This window comes from Wolffia australiana, chromosome 6 (genome assembly GCF_029677425.1).
Source record: "Wolffia australiana isolate 7733 chromosome 6, ASM2967742v1".
Classification (NCBI taxonomy): Eukaryota; Viridiplantae; Streptophyta; class Magnoliopsida; order Alismatales; family Araceae; genus Wolffia; species Wolffia australiana.
This window is the reverse complement of record NC_135840.1, coordinates 7,612,486-7,634,062: the sequence shown is the minus strand read 5'-3', so window position 1 is coordinate 7,634,062 and position 21,577 is coordinate 7,612,486. Positions and strand designations below refer to the sequence as shown.

General features: G+C 37.5%; 1 protein-coding gene across 1 annotated transcript; it reads left to right on the top strand.

Moving 5' to 3' along the window:
• Positions 1-1,562: 1,562 nt before the first annotated feature.
• Positions 1,563-5,517, top strand: LOC144704230 (la-related protein 6B-like). The gene is made up of 10 exons (XM_078576569.1): positions 1,563-2,081; positions 2,436-2,517; positions 2,685-2,779; positions 3,773-3,844; positions 3,938-4,017; positions 4,099-4,195; positions 4,278-4,325; positions 4,402-4,470; positions 4,596-4,745; positions 5,178-5,517. The coding sequence occupies exons 1-10, from the start codon at positions 1,674-1,676 to the stop codon at positions 5,418-5,420; spliced, it is 1,344 nt and encodes a 447-aa protein (XP_078432695.1). The 5' UTR covers positions 1,563-1,673; the 3' UTR covers positions 5,421-5,517.
• The last annotated feature ends 16,060 nt before the right edge of the window (positions 5,518-21,577 follow it).

The following is a 21,577-nucleotide window of genomic DNA, read 5'->3' as shown; positions in this document are numbered from 1 at the left end:
TTGTAAGTGTTGAAAAATTTCGACTTTTCTGTGTGGATTTTTTTCACAAATTAAATGGGATGATTATCAACGGGTTAAAACATTTCATGTGATTTTTAAAGCTATTTCTTAGAGACACTTGGGCCAGATTAAATCAATTTTGGTTCTGGTTCCTAAGGAGAATTTAGAAAGCCATGGACAAAATCCTAAATCCTTCTGTTAATTTCTTTAACTTCCCTCCTTAAGAGGACGACAAAATTTAAGTTATGGTGCCTTCAACCAACAAAAAAGGAAGATATGACATTGAGAAAAAAGGTAAAATGGTTGAAAACCATTTTAGTAACCATTCCATGCGTAAATATTCTCTATTTATCTTTCTTTTCCTCATTTTAGATGTGCTCTAGCAGTGGCTAGGCAGCAAGATAAGGATCACCAGGATCCTAATTTTACAACCTCCCTGATATAAATAATTTGAAATGTCCATCCTTTATTCATTCTTTTATTATAGGGAAGAATATAAGGATACAAATTTAGGAAGAGACATTGGAGGATCAAGACACTATCACCAAGATTTTAAGAACATATATACATCGTCTCCATCATCCCCATCCGTTTCCTCCATTTTCTCTTCATTTTCCATCATTTTCTCTATCCAGAATCCACCATTTGCAGTCTCAAAACACAACCTATCTCTCTGGAAATCTGTCATTTGCCCCTTCGTCTCTACGCTGTTATGCCATTGGCCAAGCGCACTTGCTGCACAAAAATCTAACTTTTTTCTTCAGACTAAGTTACTCCAATCCTCTTGATGTTGGTTCTAAGAAGTTTATGCAAATCAGAGACTAAGAAAATTATACAGCCCCTTTTTCCACTCTTTACAAGCAGCTAGGCAACGACAGACATCATCTGTCACATGTCACGGTGACGGCACTGTGATGGATGATGTGACGGTGACGGTGATGAAATTCTTGGCCCGTGACGGTGACGGTGACGCAATATCTGTGATGGTGACGTGATGATGACGGAGGTCCTTGGTCGGGTGACGTGATGGGACGGACATCATGGATGACGTAGGTGATGGATTTATAGAAACATTGAAAAATTGCAAAAAAACCATTAAAAAATTATCTCCTTAAGAGAGAGAAAACTGAGCTTTGAATTTTCATCACCTGTCACGGTGATGCTGTCCGGTGATGGGACGACGCGTGCGATGACGTATGACGGGAATGTGACGGATCTTTTCAAAAACCTGGGACGTGTGATGGGACGATGTTGGAACGACACGTGCGGTGATGTATGACGGGAATGTGACAGATTTTTTTCAAAAACTTGAGACATATGACGGGACGCGGACGTGACGAAATACCCGTCACGTCCCCATCCATCTCCATTCGTCATCCATCCTGTCACGTCCCGGACGTGCCGTTCCCTACCAGCAGCCCTAACATCTCCACACCTAAACACAAGAACTTTAGGCAAAAAAAAAACAAACTTTACTGACGTCATTTATCATTAAATAAAACGATATCATAATTTTATTCTGTAAATTTAAGTAGTTTTCCCGAACCGATATTACCCCCAATCTTGTAGATGTGAGTGCTCGAGAGCTTCCTCTTGCTCGGAAGATCTCCACTATCTCCCCCTTCCCGGCCAAACCCTAGAGCGAGAGAGCGCGCAGAAATCCAAGAAGGGTGATGGCGGAGGAGACGACGGAGCAGGAGCAGAGGCAGGGAGACGAGCCTACGGAAGACGGCGCTTCTCCAGAGTCCACTCTCGCCAGAAACAACTCTCTGAGTCGATTGAACGCGCGGGCGCCCGAGTTCGTCCCCCGTACCTCCCCCCCTGGCCATCCCTCGAACAGGGTCGATCACAGGATGGTGCAGATGCATCCGGTGATGCGTATCTTCCAGCATCCGTCCGCCCATGCCTTCCATCATGTTCCTCATGCGCAAAATCGGTTTGATTATTACGGCAGCGGCGGGGGTGGGTACAGGGAGGCGGAGGTGACGAACTCCCACTCTGATCCGGACCGTTCTTCTGCCCCGGGGTTGGATCCGATGGATGTCCTCTCTGATGAAGCTATTCACAAGATCACGAATCAGGTTATTCTCCTCCGATTTTTGAGTTGCGAGTATTTAATCAATTTTCTGAGTATTTGATCAGTGTGTAATGGCTCTGCATTGGGAATATGGTAAAATTAGATTGAGATGATGGTAGTTTGGCAGGCTGATAAGGGAAGTGTATTAATTTCGTTCGGCAGTCAAATTGTGTTGGCTAAAATTATCTGCTGATGCCTTTTGGTTTAAATCATTATTTGGAAATAACTCTATTTCTGCTCTCCTGTATAGATTTAATTTTTGTGAAGTGGGTTGATTTCAAATTTGGCTTTCGAATTTAGTATTAACTTTTTATAAGGGCTTTCATTCGTGAAAATAATCTTTACTTTAATGCTGTAGGTTGAGTACTACTTCAGTGACATAAATTTGGCCACCACTGAGCATCTGATGAGGTTCATCAGCAAAGATCCAGAAGGCTTTGGTGAGTAATTTTACTGGTCTTTTCTTCTTTTCTATTTTGAAAGTTTTACGGAATATTGCGTCGTTTGATTATCTTTACGCTGTCTAATTTCTTTGTTCAGATACTGTTCTCTAATTACTTTTTGATGAACATATTCCTACATTTTTCCTTTTTTAATTTTCCTGCAGTCCCAGTGACAGTCATCGCGGGATTTAAGAAGATAAAAGCCCTCATCGGCAGCAATTCACAGCTAGCGGCTGCACTACGAACTTCTTCCAAACTAGTGAGTTATTCTTCATTTTTCCATGCTATCTCTCTTTTGTATTTGATCTTGTTCCAATTTTGGAAATCATCCAATGTAGTAATGTGTCTAGCCTTTTTTCTGATTTAATGAGGAAAATTTTCTTTTACTTGAATCTGATCGAGACCAATCGTTTTTGATGTATGAAAAATTTCTATTGATCGCTGATCAGTCCTGACTGATTGGTTGGTTTGATCTTTCTGGATTTTGATTGATCACGTACTTATTTTATCACAAACGAGGTCATTGGCTGGATTGATTGTAAACTTGATTAAGCATGCACTCAATGAATCGTGACAACTGCTTGGATGGATCTTCAACTTGATTGATCAATCGTACTCATCATCACGATTGATGATGATCAATCATGATGATTTGACCTATATTGATTGATCAAATTGCAATCCTACTTGATCTATCGGTCATGATCATGACGCTCATCATCTATCCTTAAGAAAAACAATTACTCTTTCTGCTCTCTCTCAATAATGACCCATTATATTGTCTTTGCAACAGACACTCAGCCAAATAGATGTATACCTCTCCGCATTACAGACTGCCACTATTGGATTTATTGGGCCTGACCTTGAGGCCAGCACCCTAATAGACCCATCAGCCTCTCCACTTAATGGGCCGATTATATCAAACTTGTTGATCTGATCAGTCAATCTATTGTTAAATATCCCTCTTGATCAGATCAGCCTACTCGATTTGATCTCCATGCGGCCAATCACATCAATCGACTTGTTTGACAAAATCATGATCTAGGCCATTTGATGGTTCAACTTCTTTGATCCAATCCAATTTAATCCAGTCGCTGACACCTATTTCATGTTATAGTTTTGTTTATATTACTTCATATCTTCTACTTATATATCTTCTTTTGATATATGAGAATCGTGCGCCTCTGTAAACTTAATGGGCGTACCATTTTTCTATCACCGGACTTTGCTTTGGAATTTCTCCACCTTTTAGGTTGTCAGCGATGATGGGAAGAAGGTGAGGCGTGTGCAACCTTTTACCGATGCTGATTTAGAGGAATTACAGGTTCGATTTCCTCCGTCTTTCTCAGCTGTTAACTACAGTCATTTGTCTCTGCTTCTATTGATTAAAATTTTTTGATTCTTTTCATTCCTCTAGTCGCGTATTGTTGTTGCTGAGAACCTCCCTGAAGATCACTCCTATCAAAACCTGGTTAGGGTTTTTTCTATGGTGGGAAGGTGAGCAAGTTTGTGGGCGACGTAATACTGAGGTCAGTACGTTTGCTAACAATCTTAAGCAATTTTGCTCTATTTTGATAGGGTAAAGTCGATTCGCACTTGCTATCCCCAGACCTCCAACATGGGATCTTCTGCAACTTCTAAATCTGGAAAAATGGATATTTTCCTCGGAAATAAGGTAACTTTTGGTTCTACGCACTCGAAAGGAGTCACCAGTCACTGCTTTCACGAAAAAAATGATGATGTTTTCGTCTTCACAGCTGCATGCATTTGTGGAATACGAGACTCCTGATGAGGCTGAGAGAGCGGTATGTTTTTTAAAATGTCAGATGACGGTATTTGCTGAAAATCTCTGGTCAAACTTTGTATCTCTGCGTTGATCAGGTTGCGGAGCTTAACGAGGAGAAGAACTGGAGAAGCGGGCTCAGACTTCGACTTCTCCCCAGATGCATGGTATTGTTTTATTTCCAAAACACAAAAAAGCACTCAAATAATTTGTATCCTAAATTTTAAAAAGTAGTCAATTGGAGCGGATTTAAGAATGTAACTGTTCTGATGCATTTATGACCGAATTTCAGATTAAACATGGGCAGAATCGGGTTAGAAAAGGGGGCAGCGAGATGGAAGGGACTGCTGAGGATGAAGACGCATCCACCTCTAATCACCACCCTCATGACAGGCATTCTGATGATCCTGCTCTACCCTACGAAGCATCTCACGAACATCTGGTGAGGGTTACCCTCTCTATCCTCCCTTCTCTCTCTTCTATTCTTATATCATCTCTATATTTATATATTTGTATGTCTCTCTTCTTCACGGCTTGTTTTTTTCTTTGATTGGCTTTATTTTTTGTCTCCGTCTGTCTTACCATGCTCTCTCTCTCTCTCACACACACAAACTCTTCCCCTTTCTTATCTCCTATATTTTTTTTCTCCATAGCTTTTGTCTCCCATTTTCTATCACCTCTCTTTCTCTTTTCACCTTTTTCCTTTAATCTTTGCTATTTATCTCTCTCCTCTCCTCTCTTCTTCCATTTTCTGGTCATGTCGTTCTCACCTCTTCTACTCTTGTGTATTTTCCTTAATTGTTTATTCATAAATTTATACATAAGTTGATTGGGCTACGTCTCTTCTTGCTAATTCGGGTTCCGTCTTTACCAGGGTGATGAGGGGTATCACCACGAGAGAGACGGAGGTGGCCAGAGAGGCCGTGGCCGGGGCCGAGCCGCCCGGGGACGCGGTCGTGGTCAATACCTTCCTGGTTGCGCCGCGATGCCTGTTGGGCACCCGCTGCGTGCAGCTGCTGCTGATCAGGCCCCCACTGCCAAGCACCCGATAGGTCCACGAATGCCTGACGGCACGAGAGGCTTCGCCATTGGCCGTGGCAAGACTCCGCCCTCTTAACACCCTCATGTCTCTCTCCTTCTCCCTCGCACCATCTTTTTCTCTGTTTCTGTTTGGATTATACACATAATTATAGAGCCCAAAATTCACCCTAAAATTTTTAGTAATTTGGGGGAGAAATAATGAACGATGGGATGATGCCCAAGAAAGTAATTTTACAGAGAATTATAGGGTTGACGAGAAAGAAAACAATGAGCTACTCTACTAGGTGATGTCAGCCATGCAACTTGTTTTATTCAGGGATGCAAACCATAACGCATCTACACCGTCATCCTTTCCTGTCGTGCTATTAGACCAGGTCAACATCCTACTTGACCTAACCCACTATGACAATATCATGGATACACATGTGCTTGATGTTTCATATAATTCAGTGATCATATATGTGATCATCCTTTGATCATAATGTTTCATATAAGTTGATGTTAGTAATCTATCTTCATGGCATAAGTGCCAACCTTACATTAAGTATTGATTACTGAGGTAAATCATAACATTTTTCTCAAAACAATTCCTCATTCATGCTGATTCAGAAGAAGAGATACAAGGTGGTACCTCCTACATAAGTTAGTACCTCAATTTAGGATTCTCATTCCACAACTTGAGGGATTTCAAACTGAGAATAAATATACATGGAAAATGGCCAATGATGACAGACATCTAGATGAGATATGGATGCTTAGTCCACAACATTTCATGTCATTTGAATATCCAAACTGGAATGTTATCTTCTATTTTACCAATTTTCTTTCATCACTTTTCACATCTTTGAAAATCTGAAACTTGAATGTGTTTATGTGGCAGCACATGCAAATAGTGCCACCTGTGCATGGATCTGGCACATGATTGGCAGTCACAATGACGCAGCCTTAGTACACGAACAGCGAGGGAATAGGACTTGAATCCACAAGCCTTGCTCTACTTGAAGGAGCTAAGTCCTGAATCCACAGAACTAGCCTCTCCAACCCTTGAATCCCGAAGGGGTTGTACTTGTATCCACAAGCACAGAAGCACTCTCTAACAAAGAGTACTCTCAGAGGGGAGAATAAAAAGTTTCAACAAGACAACAAATTTCAATAATTCTCATTCAGGGGTACATGGGGGCCTTATATAGGCCACAAGAAGTGCATGGTCGTCCATAAAGACTGTACCCATGACAAGACAAGTCAAAACATTGAGAAAATAAATTCTGAAAAGCTAAAACAGAGGATAAGTAGCCTGACAAGGCTGAGCAGAGATATCCTTCAGATTCTGGGGCCTGTAGATTTTTGTGTGGCTCAAGAAGATCCTGATGGGACAAAACAAAAGATATGCAGTTCTGACAAGTTAGAGCAGAGATCTGGGAAGAAGAAAAATCTGGCAGAGGATTCTGTTAGAAGATCTTGTTAGAGAAAATCCTGGCAGAAGATCTTGTCAGAGAAAATCATGTCAGAGGATTTTGAGGGGCTCTATGTAGTTTTCTGCAGATCCTGTCAGTTCTAGAAGAATCTCCCTCTTGGGCCACAAGTTGCCAATGGGCCTCAGAAAATGGGCTTCCGGGCTACATCACAAAAGCAGGAGAGTCAAGAGGCTGAGCTGAAATTTGGCCAGAATTTGAGAACAAATGGAAATAGAACAATAATGAATGTAAGAAAAATAGACTTTAGGGAAAAGGAAAAGGGAATATATTTTTTGCAAAAAAGTTGGGGAATAGATAGGAAGTCACAGAATTAGATTTAATAAGGAAATTACAGATTAATAGTGAGGAACTTTTTTATTAAGAGAGGAAGTGAAATAGGAATAGTAGGAAAAATATAGAGATAGGTTTTGATGAAATTTGACAGACCTAACCTCTAAAGATAGAACCAAGATAACTTTAAAATAATTATGTAAATTTTTACTTTGAATTCAGAAAATAATTTCAGTGCTTTTTATTAAAGGATCACTTCATAGCACAAGTAAAGTTTGTGCCTGCTTGCTGTTTCAAAATCAATAAGGAAAGATTCATTAAATCAAGGACCTACAAATTTCCAGACCAAAACCCAAGCACGTTGGCTCCAGATTTTTCCTGTTCACCTGGCCAATCCCTTCCCCCCCCAAACCTCCCCCCCACACCCCCCAAAAAAAACAAAAAAGGATGAGGTGGGATGATAATACAGGTTTGCACTAAAAATCAGCTTAATATGATATCTGGATCGTTATATTTTCATCATCAGTGCCAAATGATTGTAAAGTCCCTATTGGGAGACACATGGGAATGCTGATGACACATGGTGGTTTTCACCTTTCCATATCTCCAGAGAGCACATCATTGTGTCCATCAATCTATGCCAGGTTTAGCATCACACCTAGTGACAACAGTAAATGCAATGACATGTGGGAAAGGCCCCTTGTTTGGCTCGCTGAGTTCAACCAGTTTAGCCAGTCCAATGGTGAACTGGGCTGTTCTAGTCCTAGCCATAATTTGGCCGAGTCCAGAAGGGGTTTCCCTATGTCACCAGGTGTGAAGCTGAACCTAGCATGGATTGATAGGCACAACAGTCTACTCTTCTGATTGGTAAAGAGCTAATAGAAGTGAATAGAGAGATTTCATTCTCTCGAGATACTACCTTATGATCCTAGAGTCTCTCATTGTTCTCAGTGTATGATGCACCTGACATCTCTCATAATCAAGATAAATTTCAGATTGGTGATGGCTACATAGCAATTGTTATCACAACTGAGCTTCCTTCTATCTGAAAGTAAAAGGGACACATTTTACTCCCATTGAGCACATCATATAAAGGTGGATAGTTATCTGTAGAATATGAAAGGGTGAACATGTGGATCGAGGTGAAAGGAATGGAAAAATAGAGGGTTGAAGAAAGGATATCCATGAGCTAGGAAAAATTTTAAACAAAGATACTAAAACATAATGAATGGACATAACACCTTGGATGAGTAGAGAGAATGAATGTCAAAGACAAGAGAGTGAGATGAAAGCTATTGAGAAATATCCTGAATGGATGTCTTAAAAAAATAAGGAAAATTAATGGTGATAAGAATAAGAAAAATATTTAAAAGCATTTGCTTTGAAAAAAGACCTCATATTTTTATTTTTTCTCCTTGGCTGATTATTGATTTTGAGGACTTTCATTATTTTACTACGGCTAACCATAAGCCTAAGTGTGTGGTCACATAATAAATGTACCCATAGGTCTGTGCATTTTATATGAAATTAGGCATCCAAATACTCTATTTATAATACGAATTGGATATTTCCTACTCTTGTATGAAATATGTTTTCTGCATATTTTGAAATTTTAATAATAATAACCTTGTATGATATTTATGTAAAGTAGTTTCAATATGGCCAAATATTTTCAAGTCTCAAATATGTAGAAATTATATGAACTATGGATGAATCTATTTGTTTGGGCTATTGGGCCATATTGGAGCATTTCTTGTTTTTGGCTTCAAAGCAGCAGTTATAGTGGTGGGGTAATGTTCTGGATCCTTCTGTTGATTCTTCTAAATTATTTCCTGAAGAAGTGCAGATAATAAAATGATGTAGCTCTCAACCAATCATAAAAGAGGAACAAATGGAGTGGAAAGAAATAAGGAAATGATATAAGGACATTTCAGCAGTCATGCACATGTTAAATATTCACTTTATCTTTCATATTAAATTATTGTGGATGTGCTCTAGCAGTATCTTGTCAGTAGAAAATGGCTCTATTATATCTTGGTTGTTAAATACAGTTAATGTTATTTTTTTATTTTTCATCCTCTATGCATTATTTTATTGGAAAGAAAAATATAAAGATACAAGTTGAGGAAATGGCATTGGGGGCTCAAGATGAGCATCAAAACTTTAGGAATCTATATCTATATTTTCTCCATCCTTCCATACATTTCCTAACTTTGTTTCATTTCCATCATTTTCTTTCTATATCTACTAATTTATACCACTTTATCTCTCTAAAGTCTGCCATTTTATCTGTCTAAATCCCAATATCTGTAGTATATTTCAAAAAATCTAAAAAATCATTCAGCTGATTTGTCTCTCTAGCCACTAGTCAATTGGGCACGCTACTACTTGTGCTAGCACTTTTAGGAATGTGCAATCAGGTCAAGGATTTTCATGGCAAAAAAGTTATATTTGCACCTGAATTCTGAGCAGGTCAAGGATATCTGAAACCATGTGACTCCCCTAATGTGGCTTCTCAAGAGTGCATGGGCCCACTAGCTGATGTAATACGAGGTGCCAGGATTGAACGGCTCGTGTCCCACCACAGGGGAGGGGCGATAATGCGTTATGAAAACAAGAATAAATGATGTGTTAGTTTTGAAATCCAACGAGAAGTACAATGGAAAAACCTACTAACTTGGGATGGTAGGCCAGATAGTCGACACGAGGGGACTTGGCAACGGATAAACTCAAAATGACCCATATGAGTGGCTTGAAGGACGACATAGTGGGGGACAATCACTTTCAGTGAGCGTCCACGACCATCACCGAGATCGATGCAGATCTGACACCGAGAGATAAAAGTTCCTAACGCGAATTCGGTGGCTGTTCCTACAATTCGTAAACTCTTGGTAGCGGAGCTGATGAGGATGACACTGAAGAACTTAATAATACTATAAAGAGAGGGAAAGAGGATGTGACCTGCGGGCTCGACCTGGATGTTCAACCGCTGGCGATGCAGTAGGAGCAACATGCAGAGCGGCTGGACGACGGGCGCCCAACGGTAGCCACGGTTGCCACACACTAGAGAGAAGGTGGCCATGAAGGGGGGGGCCCACCATGAGAGGGCGCAGGGGCAACTGGGGCCATGACAAACAGTGAGACAGGAATGGAGTCGCACGCGACAGAGGGCAAGGCAGGGAATGTTCATCAGTTGTTGGAAATTTGATGGCCGAGGGAAAGCAGTCCTGGTCGACAGAGGGATTTTATTCTCGTTTCTAATAGAGTTTTAATATTTTCTTCTACTTCACATCTAAATTTACATATTGAGAAAATATTAATAATTTTTAAGTCATATTTCTTTCCTTCCTGATAAACTATATATTGTAAAAATATTTTAAATTTATAAAATACAGAACTAGTTCAAAAAATAATTGTCGCTTCTAATCATTTTGGTCAATTCCAAACTGAAGAATAAAAATGAAAGTGAGTTTCTTCCTTTTGATTGATCCATGTGATTAAGTAAACAAATCAATATAATTATTATTTCTTACGTCCAATTCAAACAAGGATATCCACATCATATTTTTTGACTTATTAATGTGTAAATAAATATGTAATTTTTTTACAAACATAACTATAAAGAAGTAGAAAACAATGGGTACATGGCATGGGGAATCACTGTTAGGAATATATGAGAAAAAAAGCCATTTTAGTAGAAGAATTTTCATAATAAGAAGAACATGATGATTACGAATGGGAGGAAGAATTCTGAGGAGGGATAGAATATTACTTAAGATGTCTGCATCTCCTATGTGAATAGATTGAGGGTTCCTAGGATGGATAGGTAAACCAAAGGAATGTGCAAGGTTGATAGTAGATATGTAGGGTGTAATGGATAGAGGTTAGGTAAAGGTTGAAATGGTCTTAGGTATATTAAAAAAGATGAATTATGTTCCTTGGATTCAGATAAATGACTGAAATTACAACATAATAATATTCTACCTAATGAAAGAGCACACTACCTAACTAACATTGGCTAATGAAAAAGTGGTCGGGGTGATAAGCATCAAATTGGATTTTAGACCTATGAAATAATATTAATATTTTCTCCTGTCAAAATAGAGACATTTTAAAAGAGAAAGGGATCAATCCTCATGGAGGCAATCATGCCCAAAAAATGAATTTATGTAGATGAAAATGGAAATATAGAAAGAGATAATTACTTTAGATGTTTTCAAAGGATAATAGGAATTTTATGGATTTCAGTTTTCGTTCAAAAAAACAGGACTGCAATATATGTCAAAACATAAGATGAAACTGAAAATAAATTTCCAAATGGATTAAACAATATTGGATTAAAATTTTAACGGCATCCATTCCCGATTTGAGTGAAGAAAATTTGAAAATGAAACATAAGGGGAAGATGAATGATTTTTTGATGAAATTTTGGAGAGAGAGAAGTTAAATAAGGAACTTTTTATGGAAAAGTATAATTCCTAATCTAGAGACAGAAAAGGGAAATCATTATAGAGATAGAAAATAATGAGAACTTGGGGGAAGTTGAATTTTCAGGTTAATCTGAAACAGATCTTTGAATCAAAGATAGTAATGAAGACAACAAGCATAACTGACAAATGTTTATGCTTCCAAATCTCAGAATTCAATAAATTCCTATTCATCTTAAAAAATCTGCAGCACGTATGTGTCACGTATGCTTTGGCATTTTTGAGGCATTGAAAAAGGAAATCAGAAGACTTAGAAGAAAATTGCAGTTTGAATTCAAGATGCAAGAAAATGTTTGACATGGATATGATTTGTCTTTCCTGGCCAATAAGGATTGAGGAAGCTCCTTTGCCGTTTTTAGTTTTCCCGAAATTGAAAAAGCTAATCATGATGCCATAATGAAATCTTTATAATGGTTGGTTTATGTCTATCGCTAATGAGAATAAATTATTTCTCACCATTTTTGGAATCAAATGGTGATGTAACACGACGGACGCCGGGATCGAATGGCTGTGTTACACAAAGGGAGGTCAAGGGCAATCATGTCATGTAGTGGAGAAGACTAATGTGAACATAATGTAAGTGATGATGCAACGATGAAATCAATGAGAAGTATAAATCTGGCGTCAACATATACCAATGATCATTCAGCTACGACAAGCATGAGCTGGAAATGATACTTGGCTCCCAATGATCCGGACGTTGTGTTGAAGGCCGACGATGCGAGCTCGGCTACTACCGCTTTTGCGCACGCCCTCGACGGTCTTAATCAAGGACTTACCGATTAAAATCCAAACCCTCAGAACGTGAATCCTATCTTACACTAATCTAACTCCGGATGTGGAGAAAACATTTGGAAGCACTAAAAGAAATAAAATAACGCCGAGAGGGAATTCATGAGCGTACTAGGAGCGATAGGCCCGGGTGGTGTCTGATTCGGCAATAGTGGAATGCGACAAACATGTACACGCGATGACAACACACGTAGGCGGCGGCACAAGTAGGCGCAACGGCGCAAGTTGGCGCGGTGGCACAAGTAGGCACGGCGGAGCAAGCAGGCGGCTAGCATGGCGACGGGTGCGATGGCAAGGTACCGTGGCGATGTGTGCGGCGGCGAGGCACAGCGGTGGGTGTAGCGACGAGCATGGTGGTGAAAGTGCAGCTATTGGAGCGGTGGCAGCAATGCACGGTGGCACAACAATGGCAAGACATGGCGGCAGTGAGGCGGTGTGGCACGTAGCCGTGGCTGATGATGGTAGCTGTGACCACTAGTGCGGCCTCGGTGGCGACTGCTGACTGCGACTGTGAATGCGGCCACAGCCGCGGGCAGGGATGCCCCATTCTGAAGGGTAACAGGGCCAGCCGTTAGGTCCAAACAGGGAAAGGCATGGCAGGACTCCGGCGGTGACGGCGGTGGGCTGCGGTGCGTGCTAGGGCTGTAGGGGCCGCGTGATACTGTGGCGGCTGCGAGTGGCTGTTGTGGTGGTTGCGGGTTGTTGCGGCGGCTGCGTGTTGCTGCTGCAGTTGCGGGCTGCTATAGCTGCAGCGGCCATGGGCGCTACAGCGGCTGCGCGCGCTGATGTGGCAGCCGCAGGCGACGCTGGGCAGCCTTGAGAGGCGGCGGCCGGAGCTCCAGCAAAGGCGACGGCGGCGACTATTTACGCTGAAGACGACGGTGGTTTTCGGCAAACTCTAAGATTTTTTCTCTCTCCTAGCTTTGTAGTGGCATTTTCATAAATATGGCAAAAACTCAATAAACACTAAAAAAATAGAAAAAATCCTTAGAAATTACATTTTCTTTAATCTCTTCTTCTCCTTCTCTTCCTATGGGTGGCCCCACCTTTTATAAGAGAAAATATGAGCCCCCCCTTAGAAATAAAGGGGATACGGCTCAATTAAGATTAATTAGGGCCCCTAATAGGAGAGAGAAACTCACTAATACGCCCACACAAGGGCTCACACACTCGCAAACGTGTAGGTCCATACAGCGGTCCAAACACGTGCGAACAAACAGGAAACAGACACATATTCGACTGACATACAAGGCCTACTAAACAAAGAAAACTTAAGGAAAGATAACGTCAAACCTTTGTGGCCTGTTGATGAGGCTGGGTACTCTGAAGGCTAGGTCTCGCGCGTGAGCCCTCGCCGATGAATTGGTTTGACGGGTCTTTGAAGCTGGATGGTCTCCCATCAAATGACAACATGTGGTGCGCAAATTTTTTAACCCAATCGTACATTAATAAATTTCTCTAAAATTTAATGTGATTCTGAAAAATAAAAAAATATTTTCCAACTTATGAAAGTCATATCTTCGTGAATATAATGTCAAAAAATACATGAAAAACAGATTTTATTTCAGAGTATAATATCAATGAAATCCCTAAAAATATCTAAAAATACAGGATACAAAACATTGTTCTAAAAATGGATAGTCATTTTAGGCTTGATGACACTTTATAGCACATAAACATGTAAATGCTGTCATATAAACCTATTAATAATGTGTGTTATTATTCATATCATATTAGCTTGAAAAACCATTAAATATATGAATTTATAAGCATATATATCTTGTAAAACACCATATAATTCCATCATTAAATATATTCCATCAAATATAACTTACATTGCATCTTTATTCACATTGATCCATTCAATGCATGTTACTCTCATCTCATTTTTCTCTTATTTATGATTTCTCCTAATGATAATAGAGACATAGAAGATATAATTTCTTACGTCTCTGGACATTGATGCAACATATTATTTTAAAAGTGGAATTTTGCTCATTGGAGCAATATCATCCTGAACCTTAAAAATGATATTAATAGACCCTATTTTATTTTTGAAATATTTTGAATAGGTCTGATAACATGATAAATGCATATTTATTTACATAATTTTAGATGTTTTTGGTATTATTAATTTAGAATTTATCATGTTATTATTTTAATGAACTAAGTATTTATGCAATAGCTAGAAATTCCAATTTTTGCACATTATGGTTTTTTTTGACTAACCTCCTTGACTTCTCTCAAGTCAAGCAGTTTTAGTAATGATGAATATTTTATAATTTTATATGTGTAGAAATTTAGAGGAATGAAAAGATTCAATTCCTCAAGAGTTGGAGAATTTTTGAGAGTTTAGTGATTCTCAAAAGGGGCTTATAAGGAGCAAAGGGTGTTGTGAGTCTTCAAAATAGAAACCTAAGGGAGACGGGCCACAACTTGGCATGCCCATTGGGATCTCAAAATCCTTACAAAGAAAAAAGAACTGAAGATTTATCTCTCTAGATCTTCATTCATATCCCTAGTTTATCCCCTAAAAAATTCATAAAAATCTCCTTCATTTACACCTTCAAATTCCGTCTCCAACATGTTCTACACCACTTCTTCATTTTCTCTCTCTACCTCCTCATTTGGACATTTTCTCTCTCTAGATAAGTTTATTTCTCTCTCTAAAATCTATCCCTATCTCTCTAGATCCTCCATTTCCCATTTAAACTTCCAAAAAAATCGCACAGGGATTTCATCATTTAGGCTAAAAACTTTGGATTTTTGTTCCTGCCACCGCTGCCATGCGCTGCCGTGCGGTGTGTGTGAGACGGGAACACTCTTTTGCTCACTGTCCATGCATGGGCAGCTCACACACCCGCTGGGCAAAAGAGCACCCTGTGCAGGACTTAGCCAAATCAGCTAAGTCCGGAGTCAATTGGGCCGAGCCCAATCAGGATGACCCACTAGGCATTTAATGGACCAGATTTGAGCCACCGGACCAAGGGTCTAAAGGGGACAGGTGCCGGCAGCGATCTCAGCAGAAGGAAATATTTATTTTTTTGCATTTAAATATTTCAAAAAATTAAGAGAAAAGAGGAAAAAATATTTTCTGCATTAAAAAATTCCAAAAAATATTTAAAGTCCTAAAAACTAACATAATCAAATTATAGTGATTTTAACATTTAAAAATAATTATAAAAATCTCTAACTCACGTTGTTAATATTTCTAATGTAAATGAAATTCCAGAAAATTCTAAAAATATTTATCTTCGATTTCTGGTGTTAATAAAAGTAGGAAAATAATGATAACTTATTTTTAGTAATTTTTTTTGTATTTCTCCTTAAATTTAAATCACAGAAAATTATAAAAATCAACTAAGTATCCAGAAAAATCCCAAAAAATATATCTCTCATATTTAAACTCCTTTCTTTTATTTCAAGTTCAAGAAAAACTCCGGAATTAAATTTCTGCCTTTTTGTGGATCGATCCTTTACTTGACTTATATTTTTATACAATGCAAAATACCAAAAATATGTATCCTAATTTTTATACTTTTATTAACCAGAAATTGAAAATAAATCCTTTTAGAATTTTCCAGAATTTCATTTACATAAAAAATACACTTGAAATATTGGAAACACGAGTTAGAGATTTTTTTATAATTCTTTTTAAATGTTTAAATCACTAGAAATTGATTATGTTAGTTTTAGGATTTTAATGATTTTTTGGAATTGTATAATGCATAAAATAATTTTTCATGCTTTTTTCTTAATTTTTTGAAATATTTAAATGCAAAAATATTTTCTTCTCCTGAGATTGCCAGCGTTAGCGGCGACAGTGCCGCCGGCGCCTGTCCCATTTGGACCCTTGGTTCGATGGCCCGAATCCGGTCCATTAAATGCCTAGTGCGTCAGCCCGGTTGGGCTTGGCCCTATTGACTCAAGACTTAGCTATTTGGCTTAGTCCTGCACAGGGAGCTCTTTTGCTCTTATAATATATATTATAAATAGAAACTATTTTTCCATGCGGAAACATAAACTATTTTGGATATTCTAAATCTCGCTGTCTGATCTCCTTCAAAGGATGGGATGCCCGAGATTATATCGATGCACTTAAATCGGTCCAAGATGACCCAGGCTTTGGCCCAGGTCTGTTTGAGGCCCGATCATGCTTTTTAGTCACTTGATTTGTTAGCGGATGCTGACAAGGATGCTGCTTTGTTAGTGGATCCGGCGTGTTTCTGAACTTTATCCGGTTGATAGTGAATTTACCAAAATATACAAATGCAAATATTTAGATCCCAGGCAGTTTGAAGTTAAACTTATTCCTATTTTTACATCACAGCCTCTTTAAGGTATTTTCACAAAGACCTTCAAGGCCTCAGATATTTTAAAATAATTTTCCCTGATTATATAAAATATATAATCCATATTATACTATCATATGATATTCCCTAACTATATATTACTATGTATAATTTATACTTAATTAATAGTTATTGTTTTCTATCATATTCTACCACTTTCTCCATCACAATCTAATTAATTAAGTCCCTCTAAAACTATCATATTATTCCTCTCATTCTTAATCTCCTATCTACATCAATAATTGCCTCACTCAAGTGATATATATAGTTTCTATCTTACTATCATTAATATTATAACCCACTTTTATTGTTCTCTTTCATATATCTTACTAAATCTAATACTCCTATTAGCTAAATATCTTCATAATCATCCTTCTTCACTATTAGATCCTCTCTATCTCTCTTACATATAAACTACAAAAAATTAAAACTCTAAAAGATAATTATGCTACTACCTATATTAATATCATAATTGATTATAATACTTTAAATTCATTTAAACGTCCAACTTCCTTACTATCTCTAATATCTATAAACATATTACCCCTGATAATAATATGCATAATAACTTTTATTATCTCTTTCTTTTCTCCCTAACATCATCTACTATTACTTATTATTACATATTATCTTAAATTATATTATATTTTTATTACCTTCTCCCACTTAGGAATCATTTATCTTCTACTCTCTCAGTATTTTTTTATTACTCATCTCTTATATTATCATACTATATAATTAACTCCTCTAATCACTCATCTCATCATCTTATTATCCCTAAAGCCTAACTGAATCATTAGATTCACCTCTGAAAGCCAGTCCCTGTGGAGACTACCTCACTCCTACTATATTTATATATTTTTGAGTGAGTTTACATAATTTTTATTTGATTTGGGTAAATTAAACCACAGACATAAAAATTTCATGCGTCGTTTATTTCCATCACTGAATTAATCTATAGTGTCATAAAAAATTAAACTATTACATTTATTTATTTTATTCATTGACTCCTTTCTTTGACCATTGGTCATTGATGGTTTATTACGTAAACATATTGCCTTCATACATATGTTTGAGTCAGTTGAGCGGCTGTGTACAAAGCTTATATAAAGTTGAGATGTGTAGGAGTCCTTGGAACAGGACATGCATATTTCTTCTTCAGTCCAATGAAAATGTAAATCTTCATAAATTAGAAGACATTTTCATTATTGCCAAGTTTTATGTTTCATATGAGTGAACAGAAAACTCTAATAACTTTGTAATAGTGACTCATCTGCCTCATGTTTCAATTCGTCAATATCAAAATATGGGATGATTTCAAAAATTAAAAAGTGGAAAATAAATAAAATATACATGACTGGAGGAAAATATGGATTTGGAAGAATAAGAAACAGTCCCTTTCCATATTAATATTAAATTTGTTCTCATTTGGGGAAAAAACATAAGGAATGGAAAGACAGGTATTCCAAAAATTTTATACCTAGAGTCATATCCTAAAGCTATTCACATGACTACCAATACTTAACTCAACAACGATATTTCACAAAGACATGTCCACTACCAGGGCCATAAATATCTGGAATCTGGTAACTCATGAATGGTGTGAAATACTTGCCATAATTTTTTATGATCGTCAAATATTTTCTTTTCTTGGTACACATTTGACATGTTGTGCCAGCATAGGAGAAAAAAAAGACTATTTCGACTTTCTGGTGGGAAGAAAGCTATTAGGGATCTCCAGGGTTTGTGTAGCCACACCCAGTGAGAGTGAGACCTTGCTAGTGAGAGATGTGAGGACCACTTTTTTCAGACAGTCATATATTTTCATGATGATGGTATTCTACCTTGAAAGAAGGATGCTACCCTATGTCAGATCGTCAAGTCTGTTGTTGGCTGCACCTTCCAGTTCAATTGTCCCATCATTATAGTTATTACTGCACTAGTCTAAATTGAAGCAATGACATTAAAAAACTCTGAATTTAACTTATCATCCATATACTGAAATTTTTCTCTATAGAAAACCCCTATCTCTCCTTTGTCTCCACACAATCAGGATCAACTGTCATCTACATATTAACAGTAACTAGATAGTGACCTTCTAACCACATATTTTGATGCCCTTTTGAATATGCGATGAATGCTTGATGTCTTATGAATTATGAAATTCAAACCATATCCTTAGACTTCGTTATAAACATCAAGCATGAAAAAAATGAATATGGTTTGAATTTCATAATTCATAAGACATGTGAATGTGTGATTGAGTTTCAGGCCATATTATTTAATAAATATGTTGTTGAGAAATGGAAGTCATTTGATTTATTAGGACTGTGGAAGTGGAAAAAGCTTCTTACAAGTATTTGAACTCACATAGAAGCATTGTAACATAAATACATAATTTTTTATGAAATAGAAATGTTTAAATGATATGTCAGTATTCTCTTTCTGTGGTTCCATTCTTTTAAGGTGTGTTGAGATCAGTAACATGATGATTGATGACTTTTGTTTCAATGGAACTGGATGGTTTGAAATTCTCCACCACAATCTGGCTAGATGCAATGATGGGTGCCAAGATTTGACACTTAACTCTCATTATAGATTAGTGAAGAAATCTAAGACATTACTCTTCTTGTTGAAGGGATAAAGCCATGTTAACCTACTCAAGTTATCCATTAAAGATACATGTTTAAAACAACAAAAAGGTGAGACGAGAGGGGCTGTACCTGAAAGACACACATTTATCATTTAAAAGTGTTTGGTGATATTTAAAAGGAAAGTTTGTGGTGTCTTGGAATACACTTTTAATCACACATATAATATCATCAAAAGATAGAGCATAGAGATTTGGTACTCACACCAACAATATTATCAGACAAGATTTGTCCACATGGTTGTTAGATGTAGCTAGCTCACCACAGATGTGTCGAAAAGGCAGGGTTAATTCATTAACAAAGACGAGTCCCTCTTTTGTGGCTTTGACTGTAAGTACATATTTTTTTATTTCTTGTATAGGGAAAATGTTTTATGAAAGTATTACAAATTTAGCTAAAATGGTTATTCTGAAAATGTATGGAAGTATACATTTAGATAAAGAAGATATATTTTCTGGTCAGATTTGGGATTTTGTAAAATTCACAATTCTCTGTGCCATTTTCATTTTGATAAGTTATTTTCATTTTCATTTTGGGGTTATGATATTTGGTTGTGTATTTTATAGTATTATATGCCTGAGGACACAACCCTGCAGTATGAGTGAGAATTTTTGTTTTCTTAAGAGAATTTTCTTTGGCAAATGTAAGTGTAAGTTGGAACTGAGGTATCTATTTGTATGCCTGATGGAGGAACACTGGCAGATCCGGGCATCACATATTGTAATGGCTGAGCAGGGACCTTTATTTGGTGAATCTTGAAAATTCAATGTCAGGATCAAGAGAATGTGAGGCAGAGAAGCTCTAATAGATACCTCAGTTAAGGAAAGGGAGAGAAGAATGAAGACACATGTAGTTAAGGAGTTCTATTGATCATTATCAGCAAATGATTATGTTATATATGTGTAGTGATTTGATGTGCGGCGAAGTGACACTTATACAATCTGTATAATTATTCTATTTTATTATGATTTAGCATTTGTTGTAGTAGGATTTTTGCATCAAAATTACTCTGTTAAGTGTTGCCTACGTGATCCTTTTTTTAACTATGGGGCTATGACTGATTCTCCCTCACCCTCTACTCTATATTTTACTTCTCATATCATCTCCCTTCTTATTACAAGAAAGATAAATTATCTTTATGGTATTAGAGCTGACAAAAAACATCAAGGTGAGAGACACAAATATTTCTATAACAATGTCTTCTTCTGCCACGACGTCTTCTTCTAGGCTTGCCAACGAGATGTGTATGGCAACCATGCGAAAATTTCAAGTGGTAATTATGACAAGATCAATGGTTTACCTGAAGCTCAACAACAAGAGTCACCTAACATGCAAGAGTGCAATAATGCCTCTTATTAACGGGTATGATTTAATGGATTTCATGGAAGATTTCCCTGATCTAATCTCCATTTCAGATGGTTGGGGAAACACAATTGAGAACCGCGACTTCAAGAAATGGTGGAGAATAGATCAACAAGTTTTGGGATTTCTCCATCAAACCATTTCAGAATTCGGTCATGCCTCACATCAGTAAAGCTAAGTCAGCATATGAAGCTTGGGAAAAGCTAGAGACTCTGTTCACCAGATTGAGTCAAATTTGCGTGATGGAGCTTCAATGATAGAGAGAATACCACAACATGAAGAAATGATGCAGGAACATAGATGAGTATATAAAACACTTCAGGTAAGTTGTTGAATCTCTAGAATTGGTTGGATAATCAGTCAATGATTCATCAATAACATTTATTTTCTTGCAGAGGCTTGGGCCTGCCTATACCCAATTTTCCATTTACATAAATGAAAACATAAAAAAATTAACTCTTGATGAAATTTTGACCAATCTCAAAGCTCACGATGCCTTTCTTGTGTTCACTCAAGAAGAAGAACTCCCTTTCCTCCTAAAACAAATAGTGTTCAAATAGTGATACAAAAGCAACGATGTCATCAATGCTCAAATTATTTTAAAAGCAAAATTTACAGTCAAAACAGAGAAATCTATCAAAGTCAAGGAAGAGAAAGAGGAAGGAACCCAATATTTTAACCCAGATGCCAATAAATGGGAGTCATCACCAGCCCAAGCCTACATTGTATTCTGACAGTGGGGCAACACATTACATACTTTCTATCAAAGTATGTTGACTCATTAGGAATACCATGGAAGTGACCAAGTATAAATTGGTGATGACACAGATTTGAAGTTTTTTGA

Bases quoted from the DNA above. Each gene is read 5' to 3' on its own strand.
- LOC144704230 (XM_078576569.1), top strand. From the start codon at position 1,674: ATGGCGGAGGAGACGACGGAGCAGGAGCAGAGGCAGGGAGACGAGCCT. The intron at 4,196-4,277 runs GTAACTTTTGGT...TCGTCTTCACAG, and splicing joins ATATTTTCCTCGGAAATAAG to CTGCATGCATTTGTGGAATA. The intron at 4,326-4,401 runs GTATGTTTTTTA...TGCGTTGATCAG, and splicing joins CTGATGAGGCTGAGAGAGCG to GTTGCGGAGCTTAACGAGGA.